This window comes from Hyperoodon ampullatus (assembly GCF_949752795.1).
Source record: "Hyperoodon ampullatus genome assembly, chromosome: 4".
Classification (NCBI taxonomy): domain Eukaryota; kingdom Metazoa; phylum Chordata; class Mammalia; order Artiodactyla; family Ziphiidae; genus Hyperoodon; species Hyperoodon ampullatus.
Window position 1 is genome coordinate 3,465,676 of NC_136917.1, and position 19,293 is coordinate 3,484,968.

General features: G+C 58.6%; 1 protein-coding gene across 1 annotated transcript in view; it reads left to right on the plus strand.

The window, feature by feature from the left end:
• Positions 1-19,293, plus strand: part of OBSCN (obscurin, cytoskeletal calmodulin and titin-interacting RhoGEF) — a gene marked incomplete at both ends in the record, with an annotated part of 135,091 nt that overhangs the window by 110,613 nt on the left and 5,185 nt on the right. Inside the window, 23 exon segments of the mRNA XM_079703091.1 lie at positions 616-694; positions 918-1,042; positions 1,198-1,395; positions 2,050-2,082; positions 2,223-2,321; positions 2,484-2,702; positions 3,123-3,195; positions 3,462-3,529; positions 4,819-4,938; positions 5,093-5,232; positions 5,618-5,818; positions 5,943-6,025; positions 6,304-6,477; positions 7,229-7,385; positions 7,726-7,842; positions 7,926-8,090; positions 8,167-8,325; positions 8,479-8,656; positions 9,238-9,351; positions 14,910-15,077; positions 15,565-15,667; positions 16,019-16,148; positions 16,955-17,063. Of these exon segments, the coding sequence (XP_079559217.1) occupies positions 616-694; positions 918-1,042; positions 1,198-1,395; positions 2,050-2,082; positions 2,223-2,321; positions 2,484-2,702; positions 3,123-3,195; positions 3,462-3,529; positions 4,819-4,938; positions 5,093-5,232; positions 5,618-5,818; positions 5,943-6,025; positions 6,304-6,477; positions 7,229-7,385; positions 7,726-7,842; positions 7,926-8,090; positions 8,167-8,325; positions 8,479-8,656; positions 9,238-9,351; positions 14,910-15,077; positions 15,565-15,667; positions 16,019-16,148; positions 16,955-17,063 (3,012 nt within the window).

A 19,293-nucleotide genomic window follows, 5' to 3' on the forward strand; every position in this document is an offset into this window, starting at 1 on the left:
TGAGAGCCCTCTTCTGAAGTGCAGATGGCCATCCTCTCACTGTGTTCTCACACGGGGGAAGGGGCAAGGGGTCTCTTCTTATAAGGGCACTAATCCCATTCATTAGGCTCCACCCTCATGACCTCATCTAAGCCTGATCACCTCAAAAAGATCCCATCTTCAAACACCGTCAAGTTGGGGGTTAGGACTTCAGCATATGAATTTTGGGGGGACACAACATTCAGACCTTAGCAGAAGGTAAATCCAGCCCCTCTTCTCTATTGTGGCTAGAAGTTGAAGTCCCAGCTGTTGGTTTTGAGGCCTGTATTATCCTTGTTCCTTAGTTGGCTGGAACTGGAAGATGCTGTTGTTGCCACTGTCTGCTATTTATGAAGCCCAGTATTTATAATTTGTTGGGTCTTGTAGTTAGTTATAGGCCTGGAAACATGGGCTGGTAACAGCCTGGGGACAAGGAGGGGCCACAGGGTAGCTGTGTCCCCCATCCCTTCTGACTCAGAAGTGTGAGTGGCTCCCAGGAATGGCTGCGCAGTGAGAATCAGGTAGCCTCTGGGGTGGGGCCCGTTCCCCGGGCAGATGGGGTGCAGGCCTCGCCTCAGCTCCACCCTTCATCCTCAGTGACCAGCACCGACTACGACACTGCTGTGGATGCCACGGAAACCTCATCCTATTTCAGCGCCCAAGGCTACCTGTCCAGGTAGAGGGCCATGCAGGGGTGGTCCTGGGCCCTTTGCGGGGGGTGGCAATGCTGGCTTGGACTGACAGTATCCAAATCCTGGAGGCTTCAACTAGGCCACGGCAGTCTCTGTCCAGGAAAGAGGAGACCTCAGAAGCCCTCCACGCTTGACCCTGGTCCCCTCCTGTCCTGGACCCCTCACTGGTCCATCTCACATCCGCCCCTTCTTGGTTCTCCCTGCCAGCTGGGAGCAGGAAGGCATGGAGTCTACCTCAGAGGAGGGACAGCTGCCGCAGGTCGTGGAGGACCTGAAAGACCTCCAGGTGGCCCCTGGCACGCGTCTGGCCAAGTTCCAGCTCAAGGTGAAAGGTAAGGGGGAGGGGGATGAAGGGAAAGGAGCTGCCTCCCACCAGAGGGAGGGTTAGGGTTAGCGTTAGATCACCCAGGGGTCTCTGCGGGCCTCTGGAGGGCATGGTGCCCACTGGGCTGTGGCCCTGTGCTAACCACTCCCCCTGCGGCCCCAGGCTACCCCACTCCTCGACTGTACTGGTTCAAAGATGGGCAGCCCCTGACTGCATCTGCACACATCTGCATGGAGGACAGGAAGACACTGCACACCCTGGAGATTGTCTCGGTCACCAGCGAGGATGCTGGCCAGTACTCGGCCTACATCAGCAACACCGTGGGTGCTGCTTATTCGTCTGCTCGGCTGCTGGTCCGAGGTGGGTGCTTACGGATGCAGCAGAGCTTGGTGTCCACACCCAGTTTGATGTCCACCTATAAACCATGCTGTGGCAAGCCTGGGAGCTAGTGCCCAGGGGTCACTGGCCCAGTGTGCAGAAGTCACAGGTGGCCAGAAGCTGGCTCCCAGAGGACATGGGCCCTTAGAGGGTGTGGGGCCCATGAAAACTGACCAGCAAACAGGGTAGCTAGCTGCTGGAGTAGGCCCAGGCAAGCATGGGGCCCTCTGTAGACTGCAGAGGAAGAGGCGGGTAGTAATTTGGGGAGTAGAGGTCTGAACTTCCTTATTTTCCAAAGTTCTGAGCACTTCAAGGTGATTCCAAGTCTTGCCCAAATCTGCCCTGGTCTAGGGACCCAACACTGCCTGCGGCATTGCTTCAGTGTGGCGTTTTGAGCACAAGCATCCCCGAGTTAGTTTCAGAGCAACGCCCCAGACTCCTGGGCGGGCATGGGTAACATTCCATCTGGTCCGTGGGGACTGAGTGTGAATTCCATGTCTACATGGCCAGGTTTAGGAAAGGAGCTGTGTGTAGGAGTGGGCGGGGCCACCTTCGGGACTCACACCCTGCTAGGCAGGCCCACTCAGGGGAGGGGGCACCTTGGTGCTGTAGATCTGACTTCTGTGCTTTCTTCAGGCCCCAATGAACCAGAAGAGAAGCCAGCATTCGGTGAGCCGACTCCAGAGGGCAGAGGGAGGGAGGGTGGGGTGGGCCCTGGGGACAGGTTCAGTGAGGGTGCGTGAGGGGGACGACCACGTGGAATTGGGGCTCTGCATTGTTTACCACCCAACCGCCCCATGTCTCTCCAGATGTACACCAACATCTGGTACCACCCCGATTCCTGGAGAAGTTCACCTCCAAGAAGGTCAAGAAGGGCTCCAGCATCACCTTCTCAGTGAAAGTTGAAGGTGAGATGTCCTGCCTCCCTGTCCCACTCAGGAGAGCCCCCAGGGAGGTCCCCTCCCTGCCCCCACTCAGGACCCTCCTAGGGAGGCTCAGAGGTGACCCCTGCCTCCCAGAGCCACCCTCCTGGTGTGGGGAGACTGTCCACCATATACTCCTGCCTGCAGGAGACCCGCCCCCAGCTGTGCATTGGCTGCGGGAGGAGGCTGAGCAGGGTGTGCTGTGGATCGGCCGCCACACGCCAGGCTACACAGTGGCCAGCTCTGCCCAGCAGCACAGCCTGGTCCTTCTGGATGTGGACCAACAGCACCAGGGCACCTACACCTGCATCGCCACAAACACTGCTGGCCAGGCCCTCTGTTCCGCAAGCTTGCACGTCTCTGGCTGTGAGTGGGCATGGGTGACCCAGCCAGGAGTGGGAGCGGGGCAGTGTGGGTAGCGTGCAGCCTCAGAGCTCATGGGCCAGCTCCTACCCCCTACCCTGTGGGCTCCGCTCAGCTAGCTGAGACCCTCCTAGAAGCCCCCTGCCATCCTGAGTGGTTTCTTCCTGGGTCCCTCTCAGCTCTTCCCAGGGTGGGTGAGTCAAGTGCAGAGCCCATTCCCGTCCCTACCAGTGGTGGGATGACCGTGGGCCAAGTTGGGACACTGGGCACAGTCTTCCTCAGGGCTCCAGATGACAGGACTCCTCGGGGCTCCAGATGACCCTGGGGGGAGTGGCCCAGGCATCCCTGGCAGGGGTCCTGATCAGAATCAGAGCTCGAGGGTATGAGGTGTCATCCTGGTCGCTCACCCTGCTCTCCTGACAGTACCTAAGGAGGCTGGGGCAGCGGAGGATCAGGCCGGGGTGAAGGAGGTCCTCATCTCCACCTTCCTGCAGGGGTGAGTGAGGGGCTGCTCAAGAGCCAGAGGGGCCAGGAGTGAGGTCCTGGGAGAGTGGGGTCCTGGCCCTGGCGGGGGGCAGTGCTGCTGCTGTGGAGGGACCCCCATCACAGATCCCAGCCCAGCTCTGGCCCTCTTGGGCCATGTGGCTTGGGTCCCCATTGTAAAGAGAGGACTTCCCCAGGGCCCCGACTGTGGCATCAAGGCCCACTGCCCCCAGACCCTCTTTTCTGTCAGGCCCTTCAGGATACCTCCTCCCCCTTTAGGACCCAAGTTGTTTCTGAACAGATGTTGGAACCTTCAGGTTTCACTGACCTCGCTGGGCAGAGGAAAGGTACGGGCTGGGTGGGCACACATCTGTGTGGGGTGGGGGACAGGGGGTGTGGAGGAGGCTGCCCAGCTGACAAGCCCCAGGACCATGTGGCCCTAGGAACACCTGCTTGCCTAGCTCTGGGCTGGGCCTCCCTGCCCTCTTATGGGCCTAATTCTGAGCTTTGGTTGGTCTCCGGGCCATTTCTGACCCTCGAGGATGTGGAAGCTCACGGGGGCCCCTGGGCTGGGCCAGCCCTTAGCTTAGAGCTCATGTCCAGGGGGCTGTATGGATGCGTAGGGGCAGGCAGCTGCTGAGTCAGGGCTGGCATGAGGGCAGTTCGGGGAGGCGGCTGCTGGATATGCTGCCGGCAGGGCCCCCACTTTGTCTGGGATTGTCCCCCTGCCCCCAAGCTGGGTCCCCCTACTCCCAGCCTCTAAGTGTGCCTGCCCCCTGACATGTCCAGCCGCTTCCTGGCCACCTAGCATATTTTAAAAAATTGTTTTATGGAGAATACTGAGTCTTCACAGAAGTCGAGAGGAGGGAGCCGTGCACCCCATGTACTCATTGCCCACCTTTGGAATCACTTCTCCACTGACCTGCTTTGTTAATTTACCCAGCCCTCCCTTCCCTGTGCTGCCCCCATCCCAAGCCGCCCTCATTCCCCTGTAACCCCAGCAACTGCTCCCAGCCCCTCACACGTGCAAAGGATTCCATTTCCATCAAGGTCAACCTGAAGCCATCAAACCACAGCTGCCAGGGGTCTGGCCCCCCAGCCCTTGGGCCACAGTTTGGGGTCCTGCCCCCTGCCTTCAGTGTCCAGGACCTGCCCTCATATTATACTGCCTGGCTGAGGTCCTTGTGATCTCCGTCCCTTCTGAGCCCCTTCCCAGACCAGCGGCCAAGTGGCCAACAGGAATGGAGGTGGCACGAACCCCACTGGGGACCCCACAGCTCCGAGCTCCGACCCCAGCCGAACCGTTCACCCAGCTTTGCCCTCAGCTACCCTTGCCCACCACCTTGCAGCCATGCTGGCTACCTGCCGTCCCCTGACCGCCTGCTCTCCCCACAGCCACCTGCTGCCCCCACTGTCATCCCTGAGTCTGTGGTCCCCTAAGTCACACCTTGGCTCAGTTGCCCTTGAGCCAAAGAGACCCCTAGTCGTGGTCAGCCTTCCCTGCTTCTGGCAGCTCTGGCCCAAGTCTGTGCATCCCTTGGCTACTCTGACCCCCAAGCCCAGGCTGGGCCTGGAGGTGGGTGTTCGGGCACATATGTGGAGCACACGGCTGGCTGAGCTAGGGTCTGGCCCCCAGGAGAGCTCCCGGCAGCAGAGGCCTATGGCCACCTGTCGTTGGCCGAGGTGGGCACGGAGGAGTTCCTGAAGAAGCTCACTTCACAGATCACAGAGATGGTGTCAGCCAAGATCACACAGGGTAAGGGTAGCTGGTGATGGAGCGAGGTCCAGGGGCGGCCGTGACTGAGTGCCCAGGACTGGGGCCCCTCCTCACCTGAACGCCCTGTAGACCCATGGGAGGGCGGCATGGGGGGCAGGCCCTTCGAAGGCATCATGTGCCCTGTGTCCCCCAGCCACGCTGCAGGTACCTGGAGGTGACAGCGATGAGGAGGGCAAGACGCCGTCCGCGTCCCCCCGGCATGGCCGGTCACGCCCCTCTTCCAGTGTCCAGGAGTCATCCTCAGAGTCCGAGGATGGAGACTGCCGGGGAGAGGTGCATGGGCAGGCGAGGGGTGGGGCAGGGTGGGCAAGGAGGTATGAGAGTGTCGGGGGCAGGGTGAAGGTGGGGTTGGTGTGGGGGCTGGGGGAGCTGGGGCAGAGGAGGTGTGGGGCACACACCTACGTGAGTGGTCAACATCACCACTGCGGCCCAGGACACCCCCAGCACCCCAGAGGTTCCTCCTTGTCCCTTTGGGGTGGGCCACCTGGCACTCCCGGTAGGATTTCCAGCAGTAGAGATGGGTTGGGCCTGTTCTAGAGCTTCATGGAATCTCAGGATGGCTGCTTCTTCTGCACTTAATTCCAGAGGCCTTGTAGCCTGGGGCCTTGGGAGGCTCACTGGCCCCTCTCCGGGTCTGACTCAGTGACTTCCCCCCCAGATCTTTGACATCTATGTGGTCACGGCTGACTACCTGCCCCTGGGGGCTGATCAGGATGCCATCTTGCTGCGAGAGGGCCAGTATGTGGAGGTGCTGGACTCAGCGCACCCGCTGCGCTGGCTTGTGCGTACCAAACCCACCAAGTCCAGCCTCTCTCGGCAAGGCTGGGTGTCTCCTGCCTACCTGGACAGGCGGCTCAAGGTACCTGGATGGCTGGAAGGGTGGTCCTGGGGTTGTACCCCCTTCCCCATGAAGGTGGGAGCCTCACCCTGGAAGGACAGGCTAGTGCTCAGGCTGTCTATGACCCTCTTCTGTCTCTCACCAGCTGTCACCTGAGTGGGGGCCAGCTGAGGCCCCTGAGTTCCCCGGGGAGGCTGTATCGGAGGATGAGTACAAGACAAGGCTGAGGTGAGGGGCCACCGGGCAGGAGCTGTGGGAAGTTGGGTTCCTGTGGGGGGCCTCCAAGTTGCTAATTACACCCAAGTCCCTTGGGGCTGGCCTCTAGCCGGCGGGACCTTGCCTGGAAACTTCGTGTGGTGGGGCTGCCTGGTGTGTGAGGGTGCCCTCCCTCCACCAGCTTGCCAGGCCCATTCTGAAAGTGGGCAGCAGGATGCATGTGACTTGGAAGTACCCGGTTCAGCAGCTGAGCTCCTGGGTCTTCCTCTCATGGCTGTCTCCCCACCCAGCTCCATCATCCAGGAGCTGCTGAGCTCGGAGCAGGCCTTTGTGGGCAAGCTGCAGTTCCTGCAGAACCACCACATGCAGTACCTGGACCACTGCCCCCATGTGCCCACGGCCGTGGCCAGCCAGAAGGCAGTCATCTTCCGAAATGTGCAGGACATCAGCCACTTCCACAGCAGGTGGGCATGCAGGGTGGGCCTCAAGGCTATTCCCCGGTCTGTGTGTACATGCATGTATACACGCACATGCTTAGACACACACTTGGACACACTGTTCACATGTGTAGATACATGTGTGCACATACAAGTCATACATGCACAAGACACATGCCTACAGACACGTGGACACACACCACACATGTGCATACACACGTCGCTGCTCACACTCGCACATGCGTGTACCGACAGGGCTGTACCTCAGGAGAGTGGGCAGGAGTCGAAAAGAGACAGGGCCTTTGATGACTTGGTTCACCCACTGGTGCACCACACTCCTGTCCACACGTGTCCCCAGGAACACAGGCACGTGCACCTGGCTTATCCCCGGAAGTGCCTGTGACACACCTACCCACTGCAACCCAAGTACACAGACATACCCCAGAAATGTGTGCACACATGTACATGTGCATACCTGCACACACACACACAGCCTTTCACATGTGGGCATGCATGTACATGGCACACACATGAATACATGTACACCCACAGACACGTACTCCCTTACGTGCTTGCACACCTGCACATAAGTGCACGCCCTGAAATACCATATATGCATGTCCCTCACAACCCAGAACACTCACTGTCATCCACAGGAACCCGGCCCTGGGCAGGAGCCTGTTTCTTCCCAAACCTGAGGCTTTGGGGCTGGGTTGTGGGACGTGGGTGAGGGTCCTGATGTCAGCCCTCACCTGACCACTGTTCCCCTCCATGGCAGCTTCTCACAGGAGCTGCGTAGCTGCGACACGGATGACGACGTGGCCATGTGCTTCATCAAGAACCAGGCAGCCTTTGAGAAGTATCTGGAGTTCCTGGTGGGCCGAGTGCAGGCTGAGTCGGTGATGGTCAGCACGGCCGTGCAGGAGTTCTACAAGGTGCCCCTCTGCCCGTCAGCCCTGCCTCCACTCGCCAGGCTTGATGCTGGCTTCAGCTCATAGATCATCTTCCCTGACCCTGCTCAGGCCCCACTTCAGCCTGCCCAGGCCCCCTGGCCCCTAGCTTAGAAAAGCAGGCAGGGTCCCCGCCCCGCCAACCCCAAGCTCTGCTCACCTGTTAGACAATGACACCAGCCATCACCTGGGGCAGTGGTGGGGCCCACCTGGGGAGGAGGGTCTGTGTGTGGGACCCCGATCCACCAGCTCTGGGGCTCTGGGGACATAAGCCATCTGGAGGCTGTGCCCCCCCGCCCTGAACCCAGCCCTGCGGTATCCACAGAAATACACTGAGGAGGTGCTGTCAGCCGCAGATCCTTCGCAGCCACCCCCACCGTCCCTGCAGCACTTCCTGGAGCAGCCGGTGGAGCGGATCCAGCAGTATCAGGCCCTCCTCAAGGTAGGCAGGGCCAGCCAGGGGCTGCGGGGCCACCCCCGTGCCCTGCCACCCCAGGTCTCGCCCTGACCTGCAGTCTCCCCCAGGAGCTGATCCGCAACAAGGCACGGAACGGACAGCAGTGTGCACTGCTGGAGCAGGCCTACGCAGTGGTGTCGGCCCTGCCGCAGCGCGCCGACAACCAGCTGCACGTGTCGCTCATCGAGAACTACCCGGGCACCCTGGAGGCTCTAGGCGAGCCCATCCGCCAGGTCTGGGGCTGGGGCTGCAGTGGAGGGCTGGACTCCAGGCTGGGCCTGGCTGACCACAGGCTCACCACTCTCCCAGGGCCACTTCATCGTGTGGGAGGGGACACCGGGTGCGCGGATGCCGTGGAAGGGCCACCACCGGCACGTCTTCCTGTTCCGCCACCACCTGGTGGTCTGCAAGCCCAGGCGGGACTCACGCACTGACACCTTCAGCTACGTCTTCCGGAACATGATGAAGGTTTGCAGGGTGCCAGCGGAGCCTGGGTGGGCGGAGGGAGGCCATGCGGGATGTGCGGGCACGTGGAGGCTGGGGGCCGGTCCTGCGGCCCTGTCCTGGGTGACCATGGCCCAGCCTGCATCCAGGCACTCAGCCTGTGTCCTCCCCCCACAGCTGAGCAGCATCGACCTGAACGACAAGGTGGAGGGCGATGACCGTGCCTTCGAGGTCTGGCATGAGCGGGAGGACTCAGTACGCAAGTACCTGCTGCAGGCGCGGACGGTCATCACCAAGAACTCCTGGGTGAAGGAGATCTGTGGCATCCAGCAGCGCCTGGCCCTGCCCGTGTGGCGTGAGTGCCTGGGCTCATGAGGCGAGGCTGGATGGGAGGCTGAACCTTTCAGCCTGGCTGGCTTGCGGGCACCCAGGTGGGCGGGTCCTGAGCCCTGGTGCCCTGCCGCTACCTGGGCAGGCACAAGGGAAGGGGCTCTATTCTGGGCCAAGGGGCTCTCTCTACCCTTGGTTAGCCCAACCTCTCGGGAGCCCTTAGTCAGAGTGTAGGGCTGGCCCTGCCCAGAATTGAGGGGAGCCTCGAGGTTCACTCGGGGCTTTCCAGCACAAAGCAGGTGCCCAGACTATGTTAGGGATGGGAAGGGCCCAGAAGTCTTGGTTTTGCTTCCTCACTTAGAACAGGAGAGAGGATCCCATTTCAACATGCCCTCTTTTTCCCCAGTCCCTACCACTCCCCAGTATACAGCCAACCTGTGTCGCTCGCCCTAATGCCCATCCAGGCCCTAGTGTGGTACTATGGATACAGGCTCACGAGGGGTGGTGTCTTTTGCAACCACATCCCTGGTCATGGGGCTCTGGCCCTGCCAGGTGTGCACCTGAGGGGATGGGTAAGTGCTCCAGACCCTGTGTATGCATCCCCAGGCCCCCCGGATTTCGAAGAGGAGCTGGCCGACTGCACAGCTGAGCTGGGCGAGACAGTCAAACTAGCCTGCCGTGTGACGGGCACACCCAAGCCCATTGTGAGCTGGTACAAAGGTAGGCCTTTGGGGGCCAGTGGATACTGATCTTGCAACAAGCAAGAGCTGCCCAGAGGGACTCAGGCTGGGCAGGGGACCAGGGATCCAGGGTGGGGTCTGGCTGAGGGGCTGGACACAAGAGACAGGCCTCCTGTTCCCGTATCCTGCTCCGGAATCAAAGACAGGCTGGCCACTGTGCACAGGCGGGTGAGGTCGGACAGAGGCGGAGGCTGCTTAGGTGTGCCTCGTGTTTCTGACGCGGTGACTCTGCCCACCACCGAATCTCACTCATTGGCTCTCTCATTTGATATGTTTGTGCTGAGTGCCCAGGTACCCTTCCAGGTGCAGGGAAGGTGCAGTGAACAGGCAGGTCAACCTTGTCCAAGGAGGCTGACCTTCTAGGGGAGGAGACAGGTGACAAGCACATAGACAAATGTGTAATATTGGTGACCAGCCAGAGAAATAAGGCAGAGAGTAGCCATCATGCAGACATGTTGGAGGAACTCCAGATAGGCCGTGAGGCTCCAGGAGGATAGGGGAGGGGGAGGCACTGAGGCAGGTGCAGTGGGGAGTGAGGCTGGGGAATGCTGGGCCTCGAGGGCTGCCGTGTGGGTCTCAGACTTGACTCTGTGTGTGATGGGAGCTGCAAAGTTTGGGGGTCCCCAGGAACACCGAGTTCAGGAGCCCAGGACCATTCTCACTGGACACCAACTGCAAGGTTGGGGGTCCCATAACCACCTTCAGGTTCAGTGATTCACTAGGACTCACAGAACTCAGCAGAGCCGTTCCACTCAGGGTTCTGGTTTACTGCAGTAAAAGGGAAGAGGCACATGGGGCGGGGTCCAGCTGGGGATCCAGGTATGGTCCAGATGTCCCCCCAGTGGAGTTGTGTGGACATGCCTGTTCTGTCAGTACAGATGTGTGCCATCACACGGAGTGTGGCCAACCAGGGACACTCACTTGTTGAGCCTTGTGGTCCAGGGTTTCTGTTGGGGCATTCACGTAGGCTGACTACCTGCATGGCTGACCTCAATCTCTGGCCCCTCTGAGGTCAAGCTGATGCAGTATGGCCTAAAGCCCCCACCCTAAATCACAGTGTGACATAGACCATCTGGCGTGGTCCAGGTTCCCAGGTAAACCAAGATACTCTTATGAGGCCTCACCTGGCTGGCAGGTAGGTCTCCTCCGGGCTGGCAGGTAAATCCTGAATCCCTAGTTCAGTCCCAGTAGCCGAGTCCCGTCCTGGTTTTGGAGGGGCTGTCCCAGGGAAGTCAGTCCTCCTGTCCTGCTTGTTCACAACCAGCTGGGGCATTTGTTCACCCACGAATGGCTAAGAATGGGGCTGGAGAAGACATGCAGGGACATTTTGCTGGGACATGAAAGAGGGGCCATCCCAGTCCCACTGTCAGAGCTTCAGGCCAGAGTCAGTGGAGCAGCAGCTGGTCCCCCGCAGCAGCCTGGGGATCGTCCTGGAGTCTGTGGGGTCCTGGGGTCTGTGGCGCTCCCTTCCCAGCTGCCTCACAGAACTCATATGTAGTGCAGCTCCATTTCCCTGCCATCCCTTCTCACACCCAAAACTTGCACCTGTGACGATGGGTCCAGAGAGACAAAGCCATTCCATAAAAGTTATTTAGAAGTAAGAATGAGCCTCTCAGCTGCCACCTTTCAGCTGGGCTGCCCCCAGGAAAGTGTGCCCGCCGGGCTGCGTCTGAGGGGAATGATGGATGCACCATGCCCAGGAACAGTCAGTGGGATCCCAGGTTCCCAACTGTATCCAGACAATCCACTGTCCCTTTCATCTTGACCATTACCCTGTGAGCAGCCTGCAGGCTTTGATCCCTCTGAGGACAGCTGTGTCCAGTGAGTAGAGGAAGCAAGGGACAGTCAGACGGTCAATTCATGCTGGGCAGCTTCTGTGAGAGACGTCACAGGTTCTCAAACTGCAGGTGGTCCAGGCAGCGTACACAGCCATGTGGTGTGGCCAGAGCTGGCCGTTCACCGACCTAAAGCAGCATCACAGTTGGAAACACCACAGATGGCCCTGAGAGGCACCCATCTGGCAGATGGGGGGTCCACCCCAAGTGATGTGCACCCCCCTCATCTCAGAGCCTCTCTCTTGGCAGTCCCCTGTCTGGCATGCACTGGAACCCAGTGCCACGTGCAATGCAACGGCTCCACGCAGGAACCCTGGTGGGAGCCCTATCAGTGGCCTCACTTTGCCTCCATGGTTCATGGACCCAAGGAAGGGTGTCTTCAACCCACCTGTCTATAGCCTGTTTAGTGTCAAACCACATAGCCAGGGCGTTCACAACATCTCAAGGTCAGTGAGCACATAACCTCTGCCAGGAAAAGTAGCCTCTGGCAGGAGAAATCAGACTCACCAGCCAGCAAAATGTCATTCATTTGGCGGAAGCTTGAGTGTCGGAGGGAGGGCCAAGTCCTGATCCACGCACCCCCCCGCCGGGGGGGCAGCCAGCAGGGAGCAGAGAGCACCAGCGATGTGTATTAGAGATCATGCCCGTGCGAATGCAGGGACCTCTGGTCTTGGTCCTTGCATGCCAGCAGGAAGGAAAAGCAGGTGACTGCAATGCCCAGGACTCCCACCGGGAGCTGTTAGCCTGCACAGCAGACCCTATTACAGCCACCCTGTCCAAGCCAGCTGGAGCCACAGGACCAGTGACTGGACTGGGCTGGTGACAGTCTCCCGCCAGCCACCACTCTCTCTCTGGCTGTTGATTTTGGACTCGGCCTCTCTCGTTAGCTTGGCTCCTTTCACATCACCCAGGAGGCCTGGAACTTCCTTTCTCCTCCTGGGGTTCTGTTGGCAATCTTGGGAAGTGACAGTTTGCTGGGCTGGACCTGGTTACATGCTCTATAGCCACCTATCCAAGTGTAGGTTGTCCCCAACCTTGTGTGGAGCAGGGAATTCCGAACAGCAAACATCAGGGTCCAGAGGTAGAAGCCACAGTCACAGCACCCTGACTTGACCCCAAGGTGACATTACTTTTCCTGCTCTCTGGGAACCTTGCTCACATCCCATGAGTGGAATCAGATGCCTGTGTCCAGCAGAGCCATCAAAATCTAAGTTGGAGAACTTAGAACCCTGCCTGAGGTGCCTGGCATATCAGATGGGCATGTAGGGCCTCTGGTCCCTCTGGGCACAGGGAGACGAAGACCCACTTCTGATTATTTTTCTCTTAAACAGAGGTGAAGGTGGAGGATGAGGAAGGGGCCAGGGATGGAACAAGACACACTTCCATAACTCAGTAATATCCAGTGTTTTGGGCTCACTCAAAGCCCTAAACCAGGCAGCAAGATTGTCACTACCGATCCCATCTGTTTTAGCTTCAGGGACCGCTTGACTTAAAAACCACATCACATTGTTCTTAGGGGCTCTGTGCCTCTTGCCTGGCAGGGGTTTAACTTGCATGGTGGTGACCTTTTGGATGGGGTCCACTTAGCAGGGGTTTCCACTGGCCCAGAGCCATGGTAACATCTCCCATCCTCTTTCTGGGTCTTCCCATAAGGGCTGAGTGAGTTTTCCAAGGAGGCAGGGCCACCTGTCAGGAAGCACTTACATCTCTTCGGATCACCTTCTCCAGTGTGTCACCAGCATTCTAGACAACATCCAGGTGCCACAAGCCCATGTGCCAGCTATTGAAGTTTCCCCATAGAGGTTTGTCTATATCAGGGGGTTGTCCCGAGCCAGGGTTCACAGCAAACACTGAGGTCCTTTACTGTTAACTCTAAAAGAATGCTGCACGTGTTTGGTGCCCATGCCTCTCATCCCTGAGTTCTAGGCCTGCTCCTGCCTGCATTCTGCCCATCAGGATTGGTGGACCCAGTGTAGGTGTGTGTTTCTGTGACTGGGGTAAGAAGGGAATGGAACCTTCCTGGGACTCAGCATGGGTTCTAATATTTGTTGGGAAGTGGGGCTGACCTGAGGCTGAACCAGCAAAGTCCCCGCTGCAAGGATAGAGTACATCAACCAAGGCACTACCCAAGTGTCTGTCTTTGAACCCACTTCTCAGTGCTCAGATTTCAGCCACCTGTGCAGTTTCTCTCCATTCACAGCAAATAGCTGTTTCCTGCCCAGCTAACCATGAAGTGTGGTCAGTATGTCCACCACTGATTCCCATGGACCTCCCTCATGTTCTGTTAACTGGTCCACGGGCCACTTTCTTTCTCTTTGGGGATGCTGTGTCTCTGACAGGTATCCCCCCCTTGCTGCCAAAATTGCAGATCAGAAACTGTGAAGGGTCTGAGATGTTTCTTGGCTTGCAAGCCAGCAAGCCAGCCTGCCAGCCAGATACAAACAAAACACACAAGAGCCCAGGTCGGAGACAAAGGCTGTTTCTCACAGCAAAAGCAGCATGGGCTGCCCATGCCTTGATCTCCACATCCAGGGACCAGATGTCAGCTTCATGCAGTGGGTTGTACCACAAGAGAGAACCCCCAAGTTTTAGGAGATGCTGAGCTTTTCTGGGGCTACTGGCACATCTTCCCATCCTTCCCTCCAGAGCGAGAAGTGACTTATGGCCCTGGAAAACAAACAAATGTCTCATAGGGAAGGAAGGTGAGGGCTTGTCTCTGCTGCCCCAGATGGCTCCTGGGATGTCAGTGCTGGCGGTAGGTCTTTGCCCAGAGAATCTGACTGTGCAGGAATGCCAGAAGTCCATGGAGAATCGTCTTCTGATAGCAATGAAGACTGAGATTTGGCCACAGATTGACAGTGTCACTGGTAGCCTTGTCAAGGGCTGTTTTGTGTGCGAGGTGAAAGCCAAGAGGTGTGGGTTTGAGAAAGGATGGAAAGGGAAGCACCTGGAGACAGAGAGTTAGAACAGCTCTTTCCTGGAATTATCATACAGGGACACAGAGAAAAGAGGTGGCAGCTGAAGGCTTTTGGGGGGATATATTTTTAAACTGTTTCTTAAGGTTCCCTGTGAATCAGAAGTCAAGATGCTGCTTATGAACTGTTATAACCTAAACAACCTTGTTCAGAAAGTACAGAGCTATGGGAAAGTGTTCATCTATGAAATTTTACATATTTATGGAGGAAAGAATTCTTTGTAGTGAAAGAAGCACATCTCACCATCCCTCTCCCAGATAAGAAATGTGTTACAGCTGGACATGTTAGATGGGCATTTGGATGAGGGTGATTAAAGAAATGGGTGGTGTCCGAGTACATCTACTAGGTGGGGTCAGTACCTTGGAGGCCCCTGGACAGTTTCAGAATCATTGGCGAGGTGATTGAGGGTCTGGTTATCAGAAGGAGATGTCCCCTCCTTGGGTTTGGGCCCCCCAGCCCGGCCCCTACCTCCAGCTAAGAGCCTGCCTTTAAGAGGCTACACTGTGCCCAATGAGGTCTGGGGAAGTAGACGGGGGGTGGTGTGCCACGTCTCCATCCAGGGCTCCAGGTCAGCTTGGCCGGCTAGACACCTGGCAGGGAACCCACACTGGCTCTTGTGTTACAGGGGCAGCCTCCTCCATCAAACCCTGTGACCGTGACCCCCAGGCAGGCCCAGCCTCTTGTCCCTGATGGGGTTCCCTCTGTGACGGCCCTCCTCTCCTTTCCAGACGGGAAGCCAGTGGAGGTGGACCCTCATCACATCTTCATTGAAGACCCTGATGGCTCGTGTGCCCTCATCCTGGACAACCTGACTGGTGTCGACTCTGGCCAGTACATGTGCTTTGCAGCCAGTGCTGCTGGCAATGCCAGCACCTTGGGCAAGATCTTGGTGCAAGGTGAGCCCTGGGGGGAAGGCCAGAGTGTAAGTGCCCAGGCCCCACCCTCTGGGCATTGGAAGGGTATCAGCCCTCATGGGGGGGCAGGGGCCTGTGGATGGAGCTGGCAGGGGGTGGGTGTGAACATCTTACTGAGGTCGGGGGACTCGCTGGTGGGGGTGGGGTCCTGCTCCATCATGGTGTCTCTCTCTGTCTCTGTATCTCTGTATCTGTATCTCTGTGTCTCTATGTCTCTATCTGTCCATCTCTCTGCCTCCATCTCTTCTTTGTTTCTTTCTCTGTATTTCTGTTTCCATTTCTGTGTCTCTCTCTTTCTATCTGTCTCTGTCTGTCTTTTTGTCTCCCTGTATCTCTGTTCCTCTGTCTGCATCTCTCTGTTTCTGTGTCTCTCTCTACCTGTCTATCTCTTTCTCTCTGTGTCTCTGTCTCTTTCTCCATCTCTCCATCTCTCTCTCTCCCCTCTCCCCACATTCCCTGGACCCTGCAGTCCCACCTCGATTTGTGAACAAGGTCCGGACAGTGCCCTTTGTGGAAGGAGAAGATGCCCAGATCACCTGCACCATCGAAGGTGTCCCACACCCTCAGATCAGGTGGGCCAGGCAGCTTGGGGCCAGGGTGGAGGTGGGCAGGTGGGCCTGCCCTGGGGCCATCCTGCCTGCCTGAAAAATGAGGGTGGGTAGCCTGTTCGCTGGGTTGGGGTAGGCTGGACACAGAACCTCAGGCTTTCCGATGAGAAGTGGGCGTGATGGGGCTACAGCATGTCCTGAACACAGCTCTAGCCGCAGTGAGGAGGACACAGGGTGTTGGGCGGGTGGCAGCCAAGAGGGATGTGAGGGGTGTCCTCTGTGAGGACATCTGGGTCTGTGGGTGGGTGACGGGAGGCGCCTGAGCATGGGGGACCTGGGGAGGCCCCACCTGACCACCCCCGGGGTTGGCTTTAGGTGGTACAAGGATGGGGCCCTGCTGACCCCTGGGGACAAATACCAGACCCTGAGTGAGCCCCGCAGCGGCCTGCTGGTGCTGGAGATCCGGGCAGCTGGCAAGGAAGACCTGGGCCTCTATGAGTGTGAGGTGAGGAGGGTGGACCCAGGGGGAGGGGGCTGAGGGCACCTGTCTTGGGGATCCTGCCTGGTTACCACCATTCCTGACCACAATGAGAGAGGGGACACCAGGCCACTGTCACCCACCATCCATGACGAGGGGACACCAGGCCACTGTCACCCACTGCCCATGATGAGGGGACACCAGACCACTGTCACCCATTGTCCATGATGAGGAGACACCAGACCACTGTCACCCACTGTCCATGTTGAGAAGACAGGGACTGAGGAGGCGGGCCCTGGGTGGAGCCCCCTCAGTCCTCGTGGCCCGTGGGCACTGGCAATGGTCTGGGGAAGGTGTGTGCTGGCTGTGGTTCTTCCTGGCTGCTAGCTACTGCTGCTGCCGGCAGCCTTCATGGGGGAAGTGTGGGGCCTGTTCCCCACGGCAACTCTCAGGGAAAAAATGGACCCATGTCAGCTCTGGACCTGTGCTGTCCATTTCGGTCACTACTGTCCACACACAGTGATTTAAATTTAAATCAGTTAAAGTTAACTCTAAGTGAAGATTCACTTCTATTTCAAGTACTTAGAATCCACATGCCACTACACTGGACAGAGCAGATAGTGTCCCCACCATCACAGGAAGCTCCTGGTCAGTGCTGGGGACACAGTGGCTCGCTCGCCTGGTACCCTTTTCCCTGTGGTCAGGCTCTGCAGCTCTAGGAACAGCGTAATGGGCCCCCCATGCCACAGCTGGCCTGCACGGCCTCACAGAGATTGCCCAGGCCCCCTGGGGAGCCACGGGCTCTAAGTGAGCCTCTGCTGTCTGCCCTGCAGTTGGTGAACCGGCTGGGCTCCAAACGGGGCGGAGCGGAGCTGTTCATGCAGAGCCCGGCGCTGCAGGCCCGAGAACAGCACCATGTGGAGCAGCTCGCTGCCGTGGAAGGTGAGCGCTTCCTCTGCTGGTCTCGGCCTGGGCTGGACCCGCCATATGCCTGGGCAGCGCCAGGTGGGGTGAAACCATCAGCGCCTCTAATCAGAGCACACTTCCTGGATGAGGGGAAGCGGGACGGAGGAGGCGATTCAGAGGTTGAGGGGCAAAAGCACCGGTTGCCGGTTCCTGACTGGAGCCGCATGTCTGTGGGCCGGAGGAGGGTGGGCTGTGAACCCAGAGCCTGGGGAAGGCTGGAGGGGCAGTCCAAGGGGGTGGAGGGGGGCCCTAAGCCCTGCTCGCCATCCCCGGGGTAATAACAAGTGCATATAAAGGCCAGACCTGGGTCCTGAGCAGCCTGCCAGGCAGTGGTCGGAGGGTATCATAGGATGGGTGGCAGGGATGGTAAGGGGGACGGCTCCACGGAAGCAGGCTGCTGGGTCCCAACTTGGCTCCTGGGAGAGGGGACAGGTGTCAGGGGCCTGATCCTTCCACACTGGGTGGGGCTGGCTGAGGAAAAGAGAGAATGCCGTGGCTTGGCCTCCCTGACCTGGCCTGGGCCAGGCTGCGAGGGGTCTGGGCTGCAGAATGGGCCTCATTAGGGAGCAGCGTGCTCCTGGGCAGGAGGTGAAAGGTGGCAAGATGCCTCACTCCTCCACTCACGCTTGGCTCCAGGGTCCCAGCTGGGCCCAGCCCGGAGATGGCCCAGGGCAGGCAGCAGCCCCAGGGAGAGTTTCTCCCAGTCTGAACTGCCTCACCTGGAAGGGGCTGCCAGGGCAGATGGTGAGCCTCCCATCCTCGGGAGCACGCACGCAGAAGCTGCACCAAAAAAGCTGGTGGAGCTGCAGCTCTCACAGTAGGATGGGCTGGGAGATAGGCGTCCTCCCAAGTCCTGAAAGTTGGCTTCTCTGATGCCTTGAGCCACTGGATCAATCCCTCCCAGGGCCCAACGTGCAGGGGCTGCTGTCTGTCTGGACCCTCACAGAGTCGGCCACCTGGCGCCAGGAGCTCAGCCTTGGGGCCTTTGACACCCTCTAGGGTGTCTTCCTTCCCTCGTGGGCAGGGATCTTGTTCCTCAAGCCCCAGTGGGCACTGGTCAAGCCGGTTCCCATCAGAGGGCCCCATGGCATCTGCCGGCACCTCTATCCTGCCCTGTGGCATCTTACGTCGGACAGAGCAGGGCTCAGCATGCACCTCAGCACGCCCTCTCGACTGGTGACAAGCACGTCCTACAGAGCTATTTACTTCATTGTCGTGATGGGTCTCTGTCAAGGTCCCGTGGACACAGGTGTGGAGGACGGGCGGCCCACCTGTGCCGGAAATGGCCTTCGTGCCTCATGAGGAGAGGCCCGTCTTCACAGACCCTGGAATTGGAGCCCGCTGCCTCCTGCTTCCTAACCCTATCCTGCCGCTTCATCATTAACCCGGTGGTTCTGCAGCCAGAACGGGCCCTGGCTGGCCCTGTGGGGTGGGGCGCTGCCCTTTCGCTTGTGACACTGCGCAGGGCCAGGAGCCGCACTTTGCACAGCTGCACCCCTTCCACAACCAGTACTCACTGGAGCCCAGAGCCCACCTGGTGGCAGGTTAGGTCAGGAACAAAGGTGCCAGGAATGTAGCAGCCCACAGGTGCCCTAGCCACCACCCCCAAAAGCAACAGAATGAGGCCCCTGTCAGGGAGGACGAGGCAAGGAGCCTGCTGGATCTCTCACTGCTTGGCCTACAGACCACAACAAGTTGGTGCTCTCTGGGCCCAACTAAGTCTAAACACACAGGATATTTTGGCTGGATCCCATTCTCTCTTCCAGTAGACTCGCCTCTCTCTAGGAGGCAGCTTGCACAAGCACATACAGGCACACACACGTGTGCATGCAGACACACACATTAGCATGGACACGCATATGCACACACACAAACACGCACAGTAAATGTGGCTCCCGAGTGCCATACAGACACAGCTATAGTACATTTGATTCACGTTCATCTAACTGGAGACAAGGTTAAAATACTCACAGTCACCTAAGGGAAGTTCTTTTTCTATGTGGCACTGCAACAGAGCAGAAAATCCCATTGACCAGGGACTAGGAGGCTGTGTGCCCTAGGCCATGCCACTTGACTTTTCTGAGCCTCCCCCTCAATTTTCCCCACAGGATGGCGAGAGGGACTGTGGAGATGTATGGGTGCTGGTAGCTGGTCAGCTGCCTGCTATCCAGCTGGGCAAGGCTGGGAGAGACATCTCTGTGCCAAG